The 18,963-nt window shown below is 38.7% G+C and overlaps 2 protein-coding genes across 3 annotated transcripts in view; both read right to left on the bottom strand.

The window, feature by feature from the left end:
• LOC108668145 (UDP-N-acetylglucosamine--peptide N-acetylglucosaminyltransferase 110 kDa subunit) overlaps positions 1 to 8,799 on the bottom strand; it is a 36,659-nt gene extending 27,860 nt beyond the window's left edge. The window contains exons 1-5 of one of the 2 annotated variants that reach the window (XM_018155301.2): positions 8,599 to 8,799; positions 4,548 to 4,698; positions 4,084 to 4,183; positions 3,710 to 3,853; positions 3,341 to 3,409 (exon numbers count right to left, since the gene is read on the bottom strand). In XM_018155301.2, coding sequence (XP_018010790.1) covers positions 3,341 to 3,409; positions 3,710 to 3,853; positions 4,084 to 4,183; positions 4,548 to 4,698; positions 8,599 to 8,695 — 561 coding nt within the window. In that variant the 5' untranslated portion in view covers positions 8,696 to 8,799. Of the gene's footprint in view, positions 1 to 3,340; positions 3,410 to 3,709; positions 3,854 to 4,083; positions 4,184 to 4,547; positions 4,699 to 7,889; positions 8,083 to 8,598 lie in introns of those variants that run through there. The other variant, XM_018155302.2, reaches the window with a different exon arrangement.
• Positions 8,800 to 10,279: 1,480 nt separating this feature from the next.
• Positions 10,280 to 15,065, bottom strand: LOC108668144 (methionine aminopeptidase 1D, mitochondrial). The gene is made up of 6 exons (XM_047880961.1): positions 14,894 to 15,065; positions 14,183 to 14,414; positions 13,486 to 13,680; positions 12,810 to 12,960; positions 11,668 to 11,778; positions 10,280 to 11,194 (listed from the first exon to the last, which is right to left on the bottom strand). The coding sequence occupies exons 1-6, from the start codon at positions 15,013 to 15,015 to the stop codon at positions 10,989 to 10,991; spliced, it is 1,017 nt and encodes a 338-aa protein (XP_047736917.1). The 5' UTR covers positions 15,016 to 15,065; the 3' UTR covers positions 10,280 to 10,988.
• Positions 15,066 to 18,963: the final 3,898 nt, after the last annotated feature.

Below are 18,963 nucleotides of genomic sequence, written 5' to 3'. Positions count from 1 at the left end.
GAGTTCATCGAGGCATGAGCTTTGCCTATCAGTGGGCGTGTTGATCCTGCAACTTATCAGCTGCAAGTAAAAGAAAGTAACGCACAGGCCAAGCCTGCCATGAAGTTATTCAGGAAGATGGGAGTCACGCTAGGAGCTTCAACGAAAGCGTCGCTCAAGCCACACAAGCGCGAGACCCTGGCATGATATCGCAAAGTAGTTGCGCTCTTTTTATTGATAGCAATTAGTATCTTCATGGCATGCCAAGCTTGAAAATGGCCGTCATAATTCCCGAGCACCATGAGGGACGGAGTAATTTCGTGGGCATCAGCGTGAGGTCGCACGAAATTACCCGAGAGTTTGTTTGTCCACAAGAATAGAAGTCATATGAACCAAAATATGATGAGCAGTGGTAAATTAATGAATAAACAGCACTCAAGAGTGGCCTACTAAGTGCGCAGGAAGCCACTCTCTCAGCCGACATCAGTTTCTCGAGGGCAAACAAACATTCTTATCGCCCCTGTGGGATGCTAAGTTCGTCGCTTCGCTTAAAGCGCTCGCGCACACACAACGTCAGCGTGTGAGCTGCTACAGTCTCACTCCAGCTCACTCTCCTCCACCTCAATGATGTGGCTTTGCATTTACTTAGTCGCTCACATGACAGTTTTTCTTGTGTAAAGATATGCACAAATAATTCTTCGAATAGCAAATATACTGGGCCTCCTGACACGAGATATAATCACGTTTGCAATAAGAATGTTCCTGATAAGTCAGCCTGGGCATAGAGAAGCGTCTCTAGGCCAGCCCACAGGTAGACAACTCGACAGCGTGTCTGTCAGCCGCCGCAGTCACGGGCTCGTCAGGCCGCAGCAGCTGAGGACAGATCTGACGAGTAATGACATGCATTCACAACATTCAAATACTTGCAAAATTCCTTCTTCTGGTGTGGAGAAACAAACAAATTGACACACGAGTAGCAAGATGCATTAGCGATCTGTCAAAAATAACTATGCAAACAGGGATATGTTAAGGATAATATCCAGCATATCCTGCGTCTGGAGGCACAAATGGTGGAGAAGAGAGTGGTGTGAAGCTGCTACTGCAGCACTCAATCTCTGAAAACTGTTACGGCAAAAAAATATTAGGCTCCCGTGTAGAGACACTCGAATGCACCAACTGATAGGCAAATAATATACCTCAGCACCCGACCGTACTTATAGCAAACTGCGTCCGAGGCATCTTACTCGGGTGACCACCGCATGCACTCGAGCTGTTCGTGTCACATCATTACAAAAAGAATTGATGAGGCCGTGTAAAAACTAATTAAGTTAAATTTAAAACATTTCTGTTCACTTTCAAGTGAAAATTTGAGATTGCAACCAAGATTGAATTAACTCCGTTCATTTTAAATCTCATTTAAGAATTATATGGTCCAAACAGTCATTACATGGAGATCCTCAAAGTTACCCGCGGCAGCTCTACATCTCCAGAGAATATGAACCACAATTTTACTCTACGTGCTAGTTAATTTTGACGAGTGCAGTAGTAATTCTGATTATAATATAGGCTTATTTCTCTGTAAGTTTGTAAATTTGACTCAAGTTGGTGAAATAATCCCGGCATGACTGAGGACATGAGCAGCAAGAGTGGCATTTGGTGAGGCACACTAGACGCACAAAGCGCAGGTACAACACAACTGAGTGCACCAAATGCCGGGGTGTGTAGGGCAGGGGTATCTTAACAACGCCAACAAGAGGTTAACATTCATCATAGATGGGCAGATAACTACCACTAAAATAAATAGCAGTACAGTACTTTAGTTCTGTTCGGAAATTAATTTACTGTTGACATGCGCAACTGATGCTGGCTAAAGATATCGGAAAGCAATCATTGACGAGTCCGGTAAGTTAATAAAGCTTGTTTATGCTAACAAGTTTAGCAGCAGTTAATGTAAATGATGTTAAGGATTCATGTAAATAATTATTTACTGGATAATGGAGTAGGAAGGGAAAATAGTAAAGGCATCGTAGACCACACTGCCGAACACAGCCCCAACATCCCCTCAATTAAGGCACACAAATACCAGAAGATAAACAATATAAGAGCGGGCCCACCTCTCGCGTCATCAGCACAGGACTTCTAAAGTAAAACATGCCACATTACTCTAGTCTTTCCAATAGATCTTCATGCACATATTATTGCCAGCACACATCTTTCACCAGGTCTCATCAGCATATATGATATTACATTAAATATTATTACTGTAAAAATATTACAGCGCTAATAGTATGAAAGGAAACAAGTTACACACACAAGGGAAACAAAACTGTCACCTACATGCTGGGTTAGAATAGCGGTTTATCTTACGTAGGTCAATGGAATAAAAGTTAGGATAGAGGTCAATATTTCGTGGGTTTGCAGAATAAAAAAACTTCCCGCTTAAGTGTCTGTACACACTATTAATGACTGAGAATTAATGAACTACCATCAGAATCTACCTATATTATGGAACTAAAATAGCTGCTATGATATTCTCTACTAGCCTCCTCATAAATTTTTGCAAAAAAATTCTCATCCACGTAAAACTAATCAAACAAATGAGCAATTAATGAATAATTTGCAGCTGCTGAAATACTTTCTAATTTAGAGTTTCTCTACATATGATGATAGTTAGAATGGTTTAAAGTTGGTGTAATGATATGCATAGTTTTAGGTCTTCTGGAAATCTTCAAAAAAAATTGTATGAAAAAATCCAAATTAATCATCTTCCTACTAAGCATATAAATATGATCACGTGAAGCCAAAGCCAACATCAAATGGGACACGGTCACCATTCTCGGTAATCACAACCTGCTGCTACAATAGCTTACTTATAACGTTATATTATGGGAAGAGTTAAAGACTTGCAAAATTGTCGATGGTAATCCAGGCTGTAGCTATCCAAATTATCTTCACCAGGTTTATTATCTTTATAAAGAATTTACCTACGTAAAATAACGAGTTCGAGTTGAATGACCTCTCAACTGAGAAACAAACTAAGGTCTCTCCACATTAAGACTGTGAGGGAGCAGCTAGACTTTAAATCAAGTGGAATGAAGAATTGTTTGGCAGCTTGCAGAGCAATGCAGTCGCGTCGTCACAAATAAAAAGGAGTCAGAGAACAAGCAAAACAAAAAGTACCAGTATGGGTAGAAGTAAAGAAATTAAAAGGGTACAATTAGAAGAAACTCATAGATGACCAAAACAGAAGGTAAAACAGAACTAAAACAAGTGGATAATAACTAAGAAGATACGTGAAGGGACGATAATAATTGTTCTCAAAGAATAATGGGGCACTTGATATGAAGTGACTGATGCTTACCTTCGCTTCATCTAGCCTTCCAAGAGCCTTCAGCAGGTTACCCAAGTCGCTGCGCACACAGTACAGTTCCTGAAACATAAAAAGAGTGAGCACGAATATCCCAGGTTATTTAATCATTTTTTTTTAATTAAGCATCTACATTACCAAATCAAATGAATTCTATAGCATAATATCTTCTGAAACAAATAATTTATTTTCTGGTTAGCAGGTTTAGCATTAGGCGTTATCATTAAGATATAAAACTGACTGGATTGTACTGCAGCATTAGTCAAGTGGGAATGCACTGCACTATCATCGAGGCAACTGACTGGATTGTACTACCGCATTAGTCAAGTGGGAATGCACTGCACTATCATCGAGGCAACTGACTGGATTGTACTGGAGCGCAGAGACGTAGGCCTGCACAGCTTGCTCCATGTCGTTGGCTGACACCAGAGCCGCGGCCAGGTTGATGTAACCATCAATGAAGTCAGGCTTCAGGCGCACAGCGTGGCGGTAGTTCTCAAGCGCTTCCTGTATCACATCAACTAGTTACTCTTAAGGAACATATAGTGTAAAAAACTCCATAGAAATCTTCAATAAGTTCACATCAGAAACACTGAATTTAGCTTGAAAGTTAAGTACATATTAGCAGCATAAACCCGTACATTTCACAAGACTCTACTAAATAATCAAATTCAACAAATACAATCCTGATCATTGACAGACAATGCAGCTAATTTTTTGCTGCCTTGAAAGCTGACCTGAAGTTGACCTCTTTCCTTGTAGACATTGCCAAGATTACTGTAAGCTTCAGCCAACATAGGATTCTGTTTGATGGCAAGCATTGAAAAATGGGCAGACCTGTAATGGAGAGACATTGAAAAATATCATTGAAATAAAAGATCATAATAACAGAATATTTTGAATAAATTTACTCTATACAAGAATCAAAATTAATGGACCATTGCTGACTGGGCAGTTTATTCAATTAAATACAATATAAAAGAATAATGACACTCAAGAAATAAACTCATAAATTCCAGTCAAATTCAAAGTCTAGACCATTTGAATTTTAATATCAGCTTAGAGCAAAATGAACAATGATTCTGTAGAAGTTCATGACAAACAGATGCCAATAATGATAAAGTTACAAAGCAGTTACATAAATATGGTTGAATTACTAAAACTGAAAACCTACCTACTCAAGAAAAATAACAAAACTTACTTGTCTAGTTTGCGACACTGGAAGTGTATTGAAGAGAGAAGTAAAAGGATGGCAGTATTTGTAGGGTCTTGTCGCCACAGCTGCATGCAATGTCTCTCAGCATTATCATAGTCACCGGTCTGATACTCTCTGTGAGCAAGCTCGGCAAGACCTGTTCAACATGAAAACATGGTGAGATATGGACCACAGGTAGAAGTATATTAGTGCAATTATGAATCAATCAATGCTCAGCAAAGAATACATACATAATTGAAAAATCAACTTGAAGACTACTCGCCATTTTGTTTTGGAATAAGATAGGCAAAATCTGTCAATTACATTTTCAAGCCGACACCTGGTTGCAACTTTTATGCAAGTAAAATTTTTTTTATACGGCAAATATTTTTTTGCTCCAGACCTTAGCAGAAGTAACTTTGCAAAATAGCGTTTTTCACCATTTTTTTTCAGGAATTTTTCAAAGCTAGTAAATGTAGTATTTTTTGACTTCCTTTATACTACATAGATAGGAAAAATGTTGACATTTACGCCACTATTTTTAGTTTTGCAATATTCCAATTAGTTTTGCTACAACAACAGTTTTATGCCGTGTCAGAGGCCTGTCCCGAGTAGCCCCGGTTGACGGTATATATACCTTAAGGGGAGCATGTTGGACAAAAATAGAAAATTTTGGCTTCTTGGGTTTTTAGTACAATTTTAAAGATCCAGAAATTGCAAATCCAGCCATACCAAAGCCACAATTGTATGTACATTTGTTTGTTGACAACAGCCATCAAAGTGCATGTAAAACCAATACCTTCAATGATAACAAATTACAATTTTTTGGCTTACCACAACGCTTGAAATTTTCTGATTGCAAACCTATCTCCTCCTATGATTTTCAAGCTACAGTATTGAGAGACATACCATTCAATTTGTAAGGAAAATCTCTGGAGATCCAGTCATTTTTTTCAATTTCTTTATCATTTTGATTACTGGTATATATTTAGAAAAGGAGGGAGGGGTCAAAATTGAAAAAAATTCAAAGAATAAGAAGAATATAAGAACTAAAAAAAAAATTAAAAATGACCAGGTGATCTTTACATCTGGTCTCTGCACATCCAACAATATTTCTCTTGAGTCTCGATGATGTAGCTTGAAAATCTTTGGAGGAGATAGATTTTTACTGTACCCCCCTATTTTACCATTTTCTATGAATTTTACATTTTCCTTCCCTTTTTGAAATAATAGTTACATGAAAAAAGTCATTGATTTTATATTTTACAAAGGTGTACCAAGTTTCAGAATTCTCCATCTGTTAATAAAAGTTTTTATTGGCCAACATGCTCCCCTCAAATGTAAAAAAAATATTAGTAAAATGACCACAAATTCGTTAATGACCACCTGCTCAATCCAAATATATCATCTCCCTTGAGACAGATAGACCACGTCCTGGGTCAACTGATCAAAGCTGATCTGTTCAAGCGTTTTCCTTCCAAATATAATATATAATTAATTAGGGCAAGTAATGTTTATTGTTTCACTCAAATTCATTTTCATCCAGTTTATTTCATGCCTTTTTTACACCTTCAAAAAAGCACTTCAATTTCTTCATGTACATAATTTTGGAAGGAATTTGTCACTTTTAAATTTGTACTAAAAAGTAAGCCATTTATTAATGTATATAATGTTCAAACAGGCTTTTATTACCTATTATTTCCTACATGGACCTACAAGCCAGCAAAATTAAAAAATGGTTTTGCAGAAACCAACCACTCGGCTGAAAATATTGAATTTGACAAAATTCCTAGCTGGGCCCCATATATAGTATATAAATGTTCAAAAATATTACATATGAGCTGGATTTAATTGTATTTTCCAAATACCATACTGAGTTTATGAGATGATCCTAATTTACTCTAAGAGCCAAAATCTAAAAAGATTACAGAACCCAAGTTTCAAATCAATTTTATGAACTCGGTTAATTTAAAGCAAGGAATATAAAATATTCAATTATATTTTAGCTTAAAAACAAAGAATGATGAATGTGAATGTAAACTTTCAAGTTACCAACAATAAATTTAGTTTTTAGAACTTTTATGGCTTTCTAATGTCTAGTTGAGAAACTGCAAAATGCAAATTAAATTCATGCAAGCATTAAGAATGACAATGAGCATACATTTTACAGCCTTAGATAGACTTGGAGTTGGAGCAAACATAAAATTTAAAACAATTGTTTCACATCAAGTTTTCACCTCCAATAATTAGGTGATGTATATAAATAACCAAAAAGATGATCAAATATCCTGAAAACCACAAGAAACACAGAAAATAAATTTTTATATGAAGGAGATATCTGGTAGAATTGTGCTTCATTATTTTAATTTCTTTATTCCACATTAATAAGATAGTTTTGAAACAACTAGAGGGAAGTAGGAAATAAGTTAAAAGGACCTAAATTTGATGCCAATAATCTTGCCAAAATTCCAGCCTGCCTAGTTGCTGGCCTTCAATAGAAACAGTATTTTATAAACAAAAGTGAAACATCTTGCCAGTGCAGTCAAAATGGTTTTTGCTGACTGCTGGAGCTGAGTACTAGCAACTTAGCCTAATTAGGTATGTGGCATTGATGATGGTAATAAATGAGGAAAATGAACCAGTAAAACCACTATAGTATAGGTATAATGAGTTTTACCAGTTTTTTTGCAACAAAATTTCAAATTTTTAATGAATGCATGCTAAAAATATAGGATTATGAAATATTGCTTTGCCTTTTCAATGCAAAATGGCAATTGGAAAATATTGTTTTAAATTCCTAATCCAGTAATCCTGAATTGTTCAATCATCAATGGCTCACTTAGCTAGCCTACCCATGCATTGAGGAAGAAAAATCCAAAAATGCACAAAAGAAAACTTTTAATTCAACTGATCAACTGTTTTTGATCACTTATTTACTAAAAAAAATTACAAGCAGACAAACTCAATGAATAGGTATCTTGATAGAAAACTGACCACATCACGCTAATAATGGCATAATGCTAAATCAGTAAATGCTACAATGCTACCTACCTACCTACAAATAGGCTATCACTCCATTTTTTTGTAACATGTACGTAATTACGAATTTTTACGATATACTTCACTATAGAATAGCACTAAGCAGTAAGCATAATTAAAAAATACGTAAGTATATTCAAGTTTAATACGAAACAAACTGCGAATAATCTAGCAAATTCGCAGGTTTTAACTGATTAGGTATGTTACATTGTTACTTACTAGGTAGGTATACTCGGCAATTAAAAGATCGCCATTACGACTACGGTCAGCCTAGGCCGACGAAAGAAAGCGTATGAAATAAAGACTTACTTGCATAACTAATTGTAGTGGTAGTGGGTACTTGGGTCGACATCGTAACAATTTATCACAAATACAGCAAATATCATTCACGACAAGCGCAGGGTAAATTAATTTGGGTTAGCCTATGATGAATTCAGACGCGGAGCAAAGCAGCGCTATATTCCGTTACTCTATACACCAGACATTGGTGCAGCATGGCTAGCTTTTCAGCAGCTTGTGCACACATGTGCCAAATCTCAACTTTGGACATGTTGCTCTAAAGTGCCACATATGCACAGAACTTAGGAATAAGCTAAAAATTAATTATTTGCCTTTTTACAAGTGTTCATCAGTAAATACGAGTGAAAAATACATAGTATTTAACAAATTGTATAACAAGTAGTCTCATGAAGTGTCGTATTCATCTTTACTGTCGGTGTAATCGTAAACTCGTATATTGCAAAAAAATCGTGTACGAAAAATATTGCTAATATAAATTTGTTCAATTTACCGTTACTAATTACTGAAATGTAGATAGTGATTTTCTAAAGAATTGTTTGCGCTTCGATTCTCAGAAACTACGCGTAGAAATCCAATTCCATGCAAGAGGCATTTGCCGCGGCATCGAATTCAGGCATTTAGGAGTCGGTTTAAACTCGTTTGCGAAAAAAAAATAAAAATAAAAAAATTTGAGAAAAAGGATTAGATTGATTTAAAGTGTCACGTGTCTCCCACTTACCTATGGATGGTATATGCTGTGCTGCTCCACTGTTGTTGGATTGACTCGATTTTACTACCATTTTCACTGTTTCTGAGCTCTGCGGTTGTTGCGACATGCTCGATTGTTTCAAAGAATGATACACTAATAATGTCAAGAGAGAAATACTTCCTTCTCTCACAGTCTTCGATGTGATTCTCTCGGCAGAATCTGCACGATCCCTAGGCTGAGGGAGACACCACAGGAAAATCAATAGTGAACGCGTGCACAACCGAAGAAAATAGGAAATTTCCACTAGTCCCTGCAGGGGTTGAGAGCTTCCTTGATGTCAATTGCCCAAATTTTTTAGATAACTCTGGCGTTGAATATAATATTCGGGTTATATGTCGGGTTTTCGGACCCTAAGGTTGTTTAACCTGGAATTATGATCGCTGGTTATTGCATAGAGTAAACACGCCAGCAAGGCATGTCATCAGCTCTCATCGGTGTACCCTCACTGATAGAGGATTATCTGAGTGAATATTAGATATGTGATTTACAGTTATCATTACCTAACAAATCAATATCTGAAGTTGAGGGTTAAAGTTTAGAGTTCATACCATAAACGTTATACATGTTGTATGTTATGAGAGCAGTCTTTTTTCGCTTATTTTAACCGGTAACTCTTTGCCACACAAATATTTTTTTTTTGCCACACGCTATCTCTACTGAATGAAGAATGACTAAACTAGCAAATAATTGCAGCTGGAATTGAAAATTACTTAAAATAAATTCCTAAACTTGCATACAAAATTAAAAATACTCTTTAAAAAAAGTATGAAAAAATTTAACTGGTAACATGCATATTTCAATAAAAAATGTCTATAAATGCTTAATAATAAAATATATTTCGAGAATGACATTAGCATCACGAAATAAATACACGGGTTTTGCACACCCAGAAGGAAGGCAAGTAAATTTGGCAACGTTGCAAGTGATGCGTTGTCAGATGAAATGTACCTCTCATTTCCATTGTAAATATGCTTAAAATTATAAATGATAAATGAATTTAATTTAAACTTATTAATTTCGATAAAATCATTTAAGGCTTTTAAAAAAGAAAGCTCCGGATCATGCACTTAATTTACCGCTATCTATGAGCAGTGGCGAAATTGGGAGTTATTTGGGACCATTCGCAATGCAGTTCTGTATTTTTGGTTACACATTTGCACAGCATGATTTGAGGCTTAGTTGCTGATTTGAAGAGTAAAATATAGAGCAGAAATGCCGAGATATTCATAAGGGTAATAATACAAAGGTCTTGCGACATTTATTTATATATAAAATATAAAACATTTTCAAATTTTTTTAATCTCATCATAGAACATTTAACGAAACGGAGTAAAAATCTGCTCCAAGTCATGAAACGCTAACAATTCATGCAGTCTTTCATTCAACAACAACACACACACTGAATGCATAGTGACACACGATAGTACTATAGAAACGCGCAAAGAGAGTTACAGCTTTTTTCCGTTTATCAACACAACAAAATTGATCTCAATGGAATCATGCTGAATTGTTTAAAGGCGCGTATCGAGCATATAATTAGGTGATAAGTTTACGCAAAAATCGCATTCGAAATTTTATTCACATCAGAGATAAAGTATATATTATACCCCGTTGATGCATGCAAATTAAAAAAAAACAGTAAATNTTATCTTCACCTTATTCATACGGCTTCATTCTTCTGAACACGAAAATTTACAGGATTGCTAGTTCAAGGTATCAACTATCAGTTCAAGTTCACGTTATAGAAAATTTATCGAAACCAGGGTACAGATAAACCAGGGTACGGATAATCAGTGTAGTTGTACAGTGGGATGTTTAAGTCATAATTGAGGGTGAATAAGCCAGCCAAGCCTGCAATAAGCCTGCTGTTGGTTCGATGCCTCGTCCCGAGCATGAATGTCTAGTTATTTGCTTACAAGTTCATCTCGATTACATCATACATTTGATACATTTGCTTATAAGTTCATCTCGTTCTGAAGCTGATACAGCAGCAGGGAATTGTTATTTCCACAGCAGAAATATAGGTGCACCCACTCAATATGCGCGAGTAGCACTGGACAAACAGGTCGTGCGTGTACTGCGTGAGATGTCGTGGCGGCACTCATTGGTCGTGCGTGTACTGCGTGAGATGTCGTGGCGGCACTCATTGCTCGTGCGTGTACTGCGTAAGGATGTCGTGGCGACACTCATTGGTCGTGCGTGTACTGCGTAAGGATGTCGTGGCGACACTCATTGGATCGTGCGTGTACTGCGTAAGGATGTCGTGACGACACTCATTGGTCATGCGTGTACTGCGTAAGGATGTCGTGGCGACACTCATTGGGTCGTGCGTGTACTGCGTAAGGATGTCGTGGCGGCACTCATTGGTTGTGGGTGTACTGCGTAAGGATGTCGTGGCCCGATGTCGTGACGAGGACCGTGTGCTCGAACTGCGCGGCGCGGGCGTCGTCGCGCGTCATTGCGGTCCATCCGTCGTCGAGGATGACGACGCCCTCAGCGCCCTGCGTCACGACGGGCTCTACCGTGAACGTCATGCCCGCCTCCATCAACGTCTGGTCGTTGTTCGCTGCAATGCAGGACATGGCTTTAGTAAGCAGATGATCTTATTACCATTATGGCGTCTTACGACATAACCTTAACATTATAACATCATTACAACATAATTAAAACTCATCCGTGAAAATTCTATTTTATAACATTATAACGTTAGCATCATTACAACATACTTTAAACTCCCGTGTGAGCATTGGTCAAGGTACTTATAAGCGTCATGTAATCTTTACAACGCATTCAGCGTGCCTACCGATCATATCATATAGCCCACGGGGCACCCCTCAGAGTATCAGTCTCCCCTTCCTCCCACCAGCACAGCTCCAGGGAGCGAGCACCTCACCGACCACCAGCACAGCCCCAGGGAGCACCTCACTGACCACCAACACAGCCCNACCAGCACAGCCCCAGGCAGCACCTCACCGACCACCAGCACAGCCCCAGGCAGCACCTCACCGACCACCAGCACAGCTCCAGGCAGCACCTCACCGAAGTGGTACACGTCCGGGGGGCCGTGGAAGTAGGAGCCGATGCCGTGGCCTATGAACACCGGCACCACCGCCAGCCCCGCCGCCCTCGCCACCTCCTCGCATTTCTCGCCTGAAGCGATAATTACATTACAAAATATAACTCAGTACTCACTGCAGTGAGTGACAGTGCATTTTCTCGTCGACGAAAACGTAAAGTCACGGACGGACGTGGCGAGTACAATAGGGTATTTTTTCATAAATGAGAAAATGCGCTAAAAAGGTTATAAATGCTAGAAAAAGTATTGGTTTAAAAGTGGTTCATTTCTTTGTCTGACATGCCAGCAACTAGATTTGTGATGCTTATGTAAATGAATATAATATAGCATCAAAATAAAATGTTACATTGAGCAAGATTTGTCATAAGCTTCCTTATTTCTCATCAAGATCAATCTCGATATTCACATACAAACGGCAACTATCAAGATTATCAGTACAGCCTCAAATTAACAGTAATATTTTGATCAACCAGCGTATCAACATCAACGAGAGCGCCTCAAGAGCTATCAGTTCACCAAGCACCGTTGAAATAACTATAATAGAGAGTTTCAAGTAAAACAATTGCTAATCAACGTTATTTCAATGAAAACAATAGGTCATCAACGTTATTTAAAAAAACTGATAATCAACGTTATTTCAACAAAAACAACTGGTAATAAAGGTTATTTAAAGGAAAACAACAAGTAATCAATGTTATTTCAAGGAAAACAATAAGTGTAATCAACGTTGTTTCCAGAAAAACATTTGGTAATCAACGTTATTTCAACAAAAACAACATGTAATCAAGGTTATTTCAATGGAAACAACTGGTAATCAAGGTTATATCAACAGAAACCTCTGGTAATCAACATTATTTCAACAAAAACAACTAGTAATCAACATTATTTCAACAAAAACAACTAGTAATCAACATTATTTCAACAAAATCAACTGGTTCTCAAGGTTATATCAACAAAACAGGTAATCAAGGTTATTTCAACAAAAACAACAGGTAATCAACATTATTTCAACAAAAACAACAGGTAATGAACGTTATTTCAAGGAAAACAACAGGTAATCAAGGTTATTTCAACATAATGCAGGAGGTGCAGAGTGCGGCAGCACCTATACGCGCTAGAGGCACGCCAGGCGCGCAGACGGCGACGGCCGCGTCACGCGCCTGCCTGGCGACGCGCACGAGATGGCGCGCCCTGGCGTCCGCCCCCTCCAGGCACCACGTGTCGCAGCAGTCGCCGTGGTACCCTCCGTGGTACACCTGCAATGTGGTACACCTGCAATGTGGTACACCTGCAATGTGGTACACCTGTAATGTGGTACACCTGTAATGTGGTACACCTGTAATGTGGTACACCTGCATGGATGTTCACCTCTTTCTCTACAGCATAAACATATTCCCTTGCTTATAACATGAATCATTAGCATAAACTTATTACACTATATTATACATATTAACTTGTATAGCTGCCAGAGCTGAGGACGGCAGAATATAGAGGCGGCGACCCAGCCTGGCCTGGAACTGCTACATTTGAAACACATATTAAGGATACTATCAGCAATCCATTCAAATTACCATCATTGTAATTAAGGCGGTGAGCTGGCGAAGACTGCTTAGATTTACATATAACTCCAAAATTTTTTACACTATGAGCCCTTAGCCTGCGCTACAATCAAGTAGGAATAGAAAAGTAATTTCATCATTTACTAAGAAATCAACTGCGACCAGCGTCCAAAAGACAGCTACGATAACAAAGATAACTAAGCAATAATAAATAAAGTATACACATTCAACAGTCCCAACNATGATGTCGCCGTGCTGCAGAGCTCTGTTGTCAGGGATGCCGTGGCACAGCACGTTGTTGACGCTCGTACAGACGCTCTTGGGGAAGCCTCGGTACATCAACGGGGATGGGAAGCTGTCCCGCTCTATGATGGCAGCATGGGCCACACGGTCAATTTCTTCCGTTGTCACGCCAACCTACTGAAACAATTCCATATTACATGCATAATTCAAAAACAATTACTTAAAAATGCTCTTGATGATTTATCTTATTCATTATTAATTTTCAGCTTATATAACGCAATAATAGGACAAAAAAAACAAGCAATTGGTTTTGCAAACTTGCTCATTGACTGCAAATATTATGCACTTTGAATGAAGAGTTGATAACACAGGTATTGCTGGATATAAGCAGCTAGGCTGAAATATGAACCTACTTCTGCTTGTAAGTTACTTGAGTGGCTGTAAGGAAACAAAGGTTATTTATAAGTATACATATATATATATATACCTCTTAATTTATAAAACACATTTTTAGAATATTTCTTTGTGCAGCTCCTCAGAAAAAAGTATAGAAGAACAGTATAAACTACAGTATAAACAAATCTATTCTAATCACCCTTGGAAGACAGTTAATAATCTATCAGGTATAAACCTGGTAGGTACTATAAATGTCAGGAGTGTGATTCCCAGAACGAACCTGAATAGTTTTAGCAAGCTCGTCCATGACCTGGCGTGCAATGGCACAAGCACGTCTCATTCCTTCTATCTGGTGATCTTGTTTGATTTCAATTGTTGCTGGGGATGGTAGGGGGCGGCCATGGGGCCAGTGGGGCGGTGTGGCTATGTGGGGAGGGATGAGGCCACCGGGGCTCACTTCCCCTGGCACTTTGACTACATCATACTTACCAAAATCAGGTCTGAAGAAGAAACTATGTCACAAATTTATTTTTCACTTATCAGGACTTTTTTTAATACAGAGAGGCAGTACAAGACATCTAAGAAATAAGAATTTCTAATAATTCACTTATCTTTTTCATACGTATCCAATATAAAATACTTTTAATAATATTTTCAATCAATATAATCAAACTTTAAGAATAAGTCATTTAGGATAAATCTGACATTAGTTTTCAATTATTATTTAATGCAGGTTAAAAGCAGATCTCATTAGTTCAGGTGAGTATTCCCTCCTTTGGTAACATTAAATTTCTTATGTAGGTACTTTCAACCTTGGCTTTCAGCAGTGACTATGGCCAATGTCAAGAGACACTCTTCATTTGAATCATTATACCAGTACATTTTACAAGGAAGTTTTCTCAGCTTATAAAAATGCCATTGCAAATTTCTAAACAATTATAAACTTGAATATAATGGAAGTTTATCAACTTTGTCACCATTTTGAACTTACTTCAGAATATTTCCAAAGAGTCGAACTTGACTAGCCGCCAAGAATAAAGGAGATCTGCTAACTTTGCAGCAAATTTTTGCATGTAGTGATAGAAGCATGATGGATTGTGATCTGTGAAACATTATTATACTTCACCCTGCACAAACAAAATAAATATGAGAGTAGATTTCCATTTAATTGAAATATTTACCAAGATGCTAGATGTTTAAAAATTACAGATACTAACATAATTAGTTTCAGCAAATGCTAACTTCTACTTGATTGATTAATGCTCCAATGCTGATAGAACAGAAACACAGTACTGAACTACATACAACAACACAGTGGAAAAAGTGCTATGATGAACAGTAATACATTAGTTAAGAAACAATACAGTTGAATACACTGCTGTTAAATTAATGACAGTCATAAGTCAGCAGATACTACACAGTACACATGCATTGCTGCTTGTCAATACTCAGTTGTAACTTGTCCCTACACCACCCCAGCCTCCCGGCTACCCTATCATCACCCAGACGTTGGGGCCCCCATTCCATGAAACACATGCCTCAAACCCCCTTTCTGCAATAATAGTGCCATTGGTCTCTCACCAGTCACCAGGACATCAGCTGATGGAGTCAGGAGAGGTCCCCTTCCCACTTCCCTCCCCCCCCTGACCAGGATGGACAATTGCTTGAAGGAACCCCACACCAGATCGGCAATGGCATGTTGGTGCAGATAGTTTCCAATTGCATTGGAATTGGCAGTAGAACAGTGGCTAGTATCAAAATTGCTTAGACAAACATTGCCCTATTCAAAAAACTTAATGACTTAACATAATTAACTTAGTTAACTATAGAAATTAAGTTAGATGTGAATTAGTCACTCGCTCCATAGCATTCCATCTACCGTGATTTTACTTCATCACACTTACAGTTTTCAAGAAATATTGATGAGAAGAATCATTTGTTGATCTTTGCTGGTTCGCAGGTTTCTGAGGAAGTCGATCGGCAGATTTAAGGCCAGTAGTCACAGTGCGGCGAAGTCCGTGAGTTAGGAATTCGCGACGACAATGTGGAACCCTTGTTCTGTGTTCAGATCGGCAAGTTGCTGTGCTCGAGCTTGTTGCCTTCGTAATATGATACCTGAGCCAGCACTCATCTTAGGGCTGCAGCCGTCTCTTAGGTGGCCAAGGAATGGCCTGCGGTCAGCTAGAACTAACTGGCCTTGGCCGACCACTGGCCATTTCCCCTCATTTTTTCCCCAACTCCTGCATAAGAACTGCGGCTTCCAAAGAAAATGTGAAATCTCTGATTTAGCAGTAATGAAAAAATACTTTGTCAGAAAATATCTACACAAGTTACAATAGAGGTTGATTCAGATATATCTTTAATACCGATCAATAGAGAATAAATACTACAACATCCTTGTGTCTCACAAAATTAGGTAAGTAGCATATACTATAGTATAATGAACATTGATTGATCAATGTACAACCTTTTCCTCTATCATAATAATGCTAGACAAAATGTACATATATTTTGTTACTGTGGAGAAATTGTAAATAAATAGCTGAATAAGCATGACAAAATTCAGATTGATATTTCATTTACGAGCAAAGTTATAATGACTATACATAGTGATAGATTCCCATAGGGATCCAGCCAAGCCTGCCTGAGGGCTTGCGGTTATCAATCGCGGCCTTAAAAAGGAAGTGTTTGTAAGCACTTGAAATTAATGGAAACTTTTCATAATATTTTAATATAAATACTCAAATAAGTACTCCAAGTCAATTAATTTTCCATCGCAGATTTAACCAATCGCAGCCAAGGTTTGGAACATAACACCCAGGATAGGTGCAGGATTATTGCATATCCTATAAACGCTACTCTTATCTGGCATCAATTATCATTATAGTTCAAAGCCGTAATGTAACAAGCAGCTGTATCGTGGCGAATCGCCCAACCTCAGAAGAATTCCAACTCCCAACATTTAGCCTATTCCACCACATTTAGCCTATTCCAGAGTCGCGGTTGAGCCATGTCACAAGACAGACGTGCGTGCTGCGCGGGCTAACAGCTTGCCTTTTCACTATGCGGTTGAACTGTATTATCGCATTTTGTATTGAAACGTCTCACTAAAAGGACTTGAAGTGAAGTCAGTGAAAGAGAATGCAAACAGAGAGTGGAAGTAAATAGCGGTTCCCTGTTTTTTCATGCTAAAAAACGTGGGTAAATCTAGTGAGTGATGGCACCTTGTGTCGAAGATATGCGAAGTGCCCTCTGTTAAGCCTACTCTGTCGAACCGAGCTCCGTCAACTTCACCCTTGCCTCTCCGTCTACCTCTACGCTGCCCGCCATCCAGGGACCCTTATCCTGCCCCTCACCCTTTCTACCCCTCTGCTGCGAGCCCTTCATTCCCTCAGCCAACCCCTCTCCCCTCGCTCAGCTGTTCAGCTGAGTCCCCTTGCTCAGCTAGAGCCTAGAGTTGTAATTTTTGACAGAACTTTAACTCTACTCAAAGTCAATTCAGTTTCAAAATTATGTGTTTTCCATGCATTGTATTTTTAATTTCCAATTCTGTTTTGAATAGAATTTTAACTTCAACTCTACTCAAGTCAATCCAGTTTTTACACTTGTGTTTTCCTCCGTGCATTGTACGATGGCTGGACAGAGGAAAAAAAAGTAGTCGAAAAGCCCTCTAGTTCTGCTAGACAAAAGGCTAAAATCAAATCAGCTAAGTCAGAGATGAAAGTTTGCAAACACTGCAAAGAGATCTCTGTGAGCAAGGCAGATCAGACTGTCATGTGTGAATGCTGCAAAGACTTCATTTGCATCAGCTGTTCAAAGTTGAGCTCTAATGAATACTTGTTTCTCCAGAAAACTAAATTACTTCATTGGTTTTGTCGTGACTGCAAAGAACCAACTATTGGTATTCGAAAAAGCGAAAAACCGGTGGAAGAGCAAGGCAATGAGACAAAATCGTTGAATGATGTTGTAAACGCCTTGAGTGAGATGGTGCGCTCGCTGAGTGAAAAATTGAGCTCGCTTTGCAATGAGCTGACTGAAGTGAAGGCTCAGCTGAAAAATACTGAAAATGTTGAGGTCAAGTTTCAGAGAGTTGATTTATCCGAAGTTGCTATTGAAAGCTCACGCGAGTTACTGGACAGAGAACGTAGAAAGTCCAACTTGGTTTGGTTTGGAGTTCCCGAGAGTTCTGCATCTGATACGAAGGACTGAGTGATGGCCGATACAAAATTTATTGAGGAATGCTGTAGCAAGGCACTCAGCTCACCGGTTGATATTAAATCGTGCAAGAGGCTACACTCGAAGGACGCTGCTGCCAATACATGCAGGCCTTTGTTGGTGACTGTAAAGGATCCTGCACAGGTTGGAAGCGTGCTGAAGGCAGCAAGAAAGCTTGGATAATCTATTGAGTACAACTCCGTTTTTGTAAAAAAAGATTTCACCCCTTTGGAGAGAGAGAATTTTCGCAGGAAATGGCAGGAGAGAATCAGGCAGAAAGGCACGGAAAATCAGGTCAACCACTCTCGCAATGTCAAGACAACACCGGCCGCACAAGATCAGTTAGCGGAGCTGGAAGACAAGTAATAGTTCAAGTTCACGTTATAGAAAATTTCTCGAAACCAGGGTACAGATATTTTAATCAGTGTAATTGTACAGTGGGATGTTTTATGTAATTGTACAGTGGGAGTTAAGATTGGGAAGACTGTAATGTGGTAAAGTGTGTTTTTTTGTTGGACGAGGTTTTTATATTAAGTCATAATTGTAATTGAGGGTGAATAAGCCAGCCAAGCCTGCAACAAGCCTGCTGTTGGTTCGATGCCTCGTTCCGAGCTCGAATGTCTAGTTATTTGCTTACAAGTTCATCTCGATTATAATTCTGAAGCTTATACAGCCGCAGGGAATTGTTATTTCCACAGCACAAATATAGGTGCACCCACTCAATATGCGGGAGTAGCACTGGACAAACTGGTCGTGCGTGTACTGCGTGAGATGTCGTGGCGGCACTCATTGGTCGTGCGACTCGTGCGTGTACTGCGTGAGATGTCGTGGCGGCACTCATTGGTC

This window comes from Hyalella azteca, unplaced genomic scaffold (assembly GCF_000764305.2).
Source record: "Hyalella azteca isolate HAZT.00-mixed unplaced genomic scaffold, Hazt_2.0.2 contig6678, whole genome shotgun sequence".
Classification (NCBI taxonomy): Eukaryota; Metazoa; Arthropoda; class Malacostraca; order Amphipoda; family Hyalellidae; genus Hyalella; species Hyalella azteca.
The sequence above is the reverse complement of the archived record's forward strand: the minus strand, read 5'-3'. Positions and strand labels throughout refer to the sequence as shown.